The sequence below is a fragment of the Pteropus alecto genome, unplaced genomic scaffold (genome assembly GCF_000325575.1).
Source record: "Pteropus alecto unplaced genomic scaffold, ASM32557v1 scaffold91, whole genome shotgun sequence".
NCBI classification, from domain to species: Eukaryota; Metazoa; Chordata; class Mammalia; order Chiroptera; family Pteropodidae; genus Pteropus; species Pteropus alecto.
The window spans coordinates 74,199-77,931 of NW_006431910.1; the positions used below are offsets into that span (position 1 = coordinate 74,199).

General features: G+C 34.0%; 1 protein-coding gene across 1 annotated transcript; it reads right to left on the reverse strand.

Moving 5' to 3' along the window:
- Nucleotides 1–2,203: 2,203 nt before the first annotated feature.
- Nucleotides 2,204–3,139, reverse strand: LOC102889707 (olfactory receptor 5G3). The gene has a single exon (XM_015599063.1). The coding sequence runs from the start codon at nucleotides 3,137–3,139 to the stop codon at nucleotides 2,204–2,206; it is 936 nt and encodes a 311-aa protein (XP_015454549.1).
- Nucleotides 3,140–3,733: the final 594 nt, after the last annotated feature.

The following is a 3,733-nucleotide window of genomic DNA, read 5'->3' on the forward strand; positions in this document are numbered from 1 at the left end:
ATTTCAAATGGTGACTTGTGGTTTGAGATGTTATATAAAGAAAAAAACAGAATAGAGTCATTTAAAGGCAAAATATGACTGGGAAAAAAACTTAATTTGTCTAGATAAAAGTAGGAAAAATTACATTTCCTTAGTCATATCTAAGCCAAAGTGTTAATAATTCTTAGTAGAATGGTGTTGGAAAGCTTCACAAGACTCACAATTAATAATATTAATTGTATATTCATCTTTGATCTAGATATCTTATATTTAGAAATCAATGCTATGAAAGTATAAATATGAGATAAAATGTTGTGACATCATTAGTAGGGGAAATAAAAGGAAACAATCTGAATTTTGATCATTAGGAGAAACATATATTCTTTTCATGAAATGTGCTACAAAAACTATAAAATATAGCTTTATATGGGTATTTTTAAGATATATTAGTATATATTTCAAGTCACTATATTTGCATTGTGTCTTTTTTAACTTAATATTTTATTATCATTTCAAAGTTTTTAATAAAGAGAAAACTTACCACTATGTATAAAAATTATAGACTCTGGGAGTTGGGAAAAAATACAGATCCTTGGAGGAAAAAAGTGAGAGACTGAAGCATAGAGTTGTTGAGAATATCTCCATTTAACTTAGTTTTTGTCAAAGATTTTATTCACCAAAGTTTAGGAACGTTTCATGAAATCATAGAATGATAGAATGTAGAATCGCCTTAACAGAAGGCATTGAGTCCAACCCCCTCAATTTATTTATTTACTGATATATCTATTTATTCATTTGTTTTGACACGTTGCAGTTTTTCAAAAGTGAATTTTAATCACAAAATTAAACATATGTGTTGTAAAACAAGTCCAACAATTTAAATGAGTATGAACCTTTTTGCTACTTATAATGCCATGTAACTGAAGTAACCAATATTAAGTTTGTAGCCTTCCATACTTCTCTTTATGATCACATACATATGACCATATCACTGTATTTTATACACTAGGTAGGTTTTACCCACACTTTTTTCCTTTTTTTTTTTTTTTTACAAAGTGTGATGGTCAGTTCTACAGATTAAACTTTGACTTGACTTTTTTCATCTATCAATGATTATCACAGTTTCCTCCAAACCAAAGCATGACTATCTATCTAACTCATTCTTTTTATAATTAGCTAGCTGCACATTTCATAGAGAGAATGAATGTTTCTCCTAATGATACAGATTCAGGTTGTTTCCTTTTATTTCCTCCACAAAAGTTGCTGCATGTTTGTGTCTGGTATTTATATTTCTATGACATAGATTTCCAAATGTAAGATAGCTAGGTCAAAGAGTATGCACATTTTAACGGAAATCATCAAAATATAAATTACTGTCTGAAAACGTACATGCTCACACGTAGCTACAGTAGCTATGTATAAAAGTGCTGTTTGTATCCAAATGGTAACCTTACCTGCCTTGCACATGATCATTTTAATCTTTACCAGTCTGATACATAAAAAAAGAAGCACTGTCTTCTCATTTTGATTTTATTTACTTGAGCCATTTGTAAAGTTGAGCAGTTATATATATATGTGTGTGTATATATGTATACATACACTTAATTTTTGGCCATTTGCATTTCTAGTTGTGTCAATCACTCACCAATTCATTGCTTCATTTCTCTACTGCGTTGCATATGCATGTGTGTGTGTGTGTGTGTGTGTGTGTTTCATTTCTCTACTGCGTTGCATATGCATGCATGTGTGTGTGTGTGTGTGTGTGTGTTCTAACACTTCTATTGGGACATTACTCATTGTGAGTCACTTCTCTTACAAATATTTTTTTTTACTTTCCACTATTCAACATTTAACAAGGTATATAAAATTTTTATTAAAGAACTCTTGATCTTTTCTTAAAATATTTGCTTTTCTGGTCTGCAATAAAATGTTTTCCCCTGTATATGAACATATAAAACATCTCTTGGATTTTCTTCTGGCATAAATGATATTTACGCCTTTACTATACCTGTAAATTCTTTTGTATGCTGCATCATTTCACAAGGAGGAGACTGAATAAAAAACAACATGAACTGAACTTCCAGTATACAAGTGACCTGGTCACTGGCAGAATCAGGAATTAAAGAGAATTTCTAATTCTCGGTGCAGTGTTCTTTCACCATACGTTGAATCACATCATTGCATCCGTGATGCAGCAAAATTAAAATGCCTTCTTATCTACCTTTTAGAAATTGTTTTTCCTTCCAAACTTGCTCCTGAATGCATTTTTCACCTCCTTGTTCCTCACGCTGTAGACGAGGGGGTTCACCATAGGGATGACCACAGTGTAAAATAGAGAAATTACTTTATTGATATCTAATGAGGATGCTGAGCCAGGCCGAACATAGATAAAGAAAAGAGTCCCATATAGGATGAATACGGCTGCCAGGTGAGAGGAACACGTGGAGAAAGCTTTCTGCCTCCCATCCGCACTCCGGATTTTCAAGATGGCCACCACGATGCAAACATACGAGTACGTGATTATTAGGCCACTGAATATTACAACACCTCCAGCCAAGATGAAAAGCACTAACTCATTGATCCAGGTGTCTGCACATGCCAGTGAAAGCAGTGGTGAAATATCACAGAAGAAATGATTGATAATATTTGAACCACAGAAGGGTAAGCCAAAAGTGAGAACTGTGTGAGTCATGGTGCTTACAAGAGCCATGACATAAGGCCCTACCACCAGCTGCACACAGACCCTCTGGGACATAATGAGTGTATACAACAAGGGCTTACAGATGGCCATGTACCGGTCATATGCCATGGAAGCCAGGAGGAAACATTCCATCGCCTCAAAAAGGCCAAAAAAACAGAACTGTGCAGCACATGCCATGAAAGAGATGCCCCTTTTCTCTGCAAAGATGTCACACAGCATCTTGGGGGCAATGGAAGAAGAGGAACAAGTGTCTACAAAGGACAAGTGGCTGAGAAAGAAGTACATGGGTGTGTGGAGTCTGGGATCGATCCGTATGAGAGTGATCATGCCCAAGTTCCCTCCCAGTGTGACAAGATAGACAAAGAGAAGCATGACAAAGAGGACAATCTGCTGATGGAGATGATCTGTGAGGCCCAAAAACAGAAATTCAGTCACCGTCGTCTGATTTTTGTCTCCCATTGTTCATTTATAACCTGTATAACAAATAAAAAAACACATTTTATTTTTTAAAACTCAATTGGCATGTACAAAATAGTTCTTTAAACTAATTACAAGGTTTTTTTTATATGTGTAGGAGGCAGTTATGAAAATAAAGTTAGAGTGTTTGAACTTATTTTATATACTGGTCTCTGCCATTTATGCACACATACCATGTAAAATAGAGTAATTCATACTTCATTTTTTGTGGGGTGGGGACACTATTCAGTACCCTCTGAACTGAAAAAGGAGTCCAACTACAAAATCTAAAATTTCTTGGGTTCTAAAATGGTGTTTGAAATGAGATTTAGTCTGTATTTTATCTTTATTCTATGATAGTATAATAATACTCACCTAGGTATTATAAGAAATTACGAAAATTTCAGATCCTAATAATAGACATTTGGAGTATGATAACCAGAACAGAGATGAAGCCCTTTCAGTTCCTTTCTTGATGAAATGGATAATAACTTGTAGATATTACAAAGACAGCATTTATATATGCATTTACTAATCCATTCCCTTTATAAAGGTTTAGAAAGGAAAATGGCTAAAAAATCTAATGAGTTATTTGTC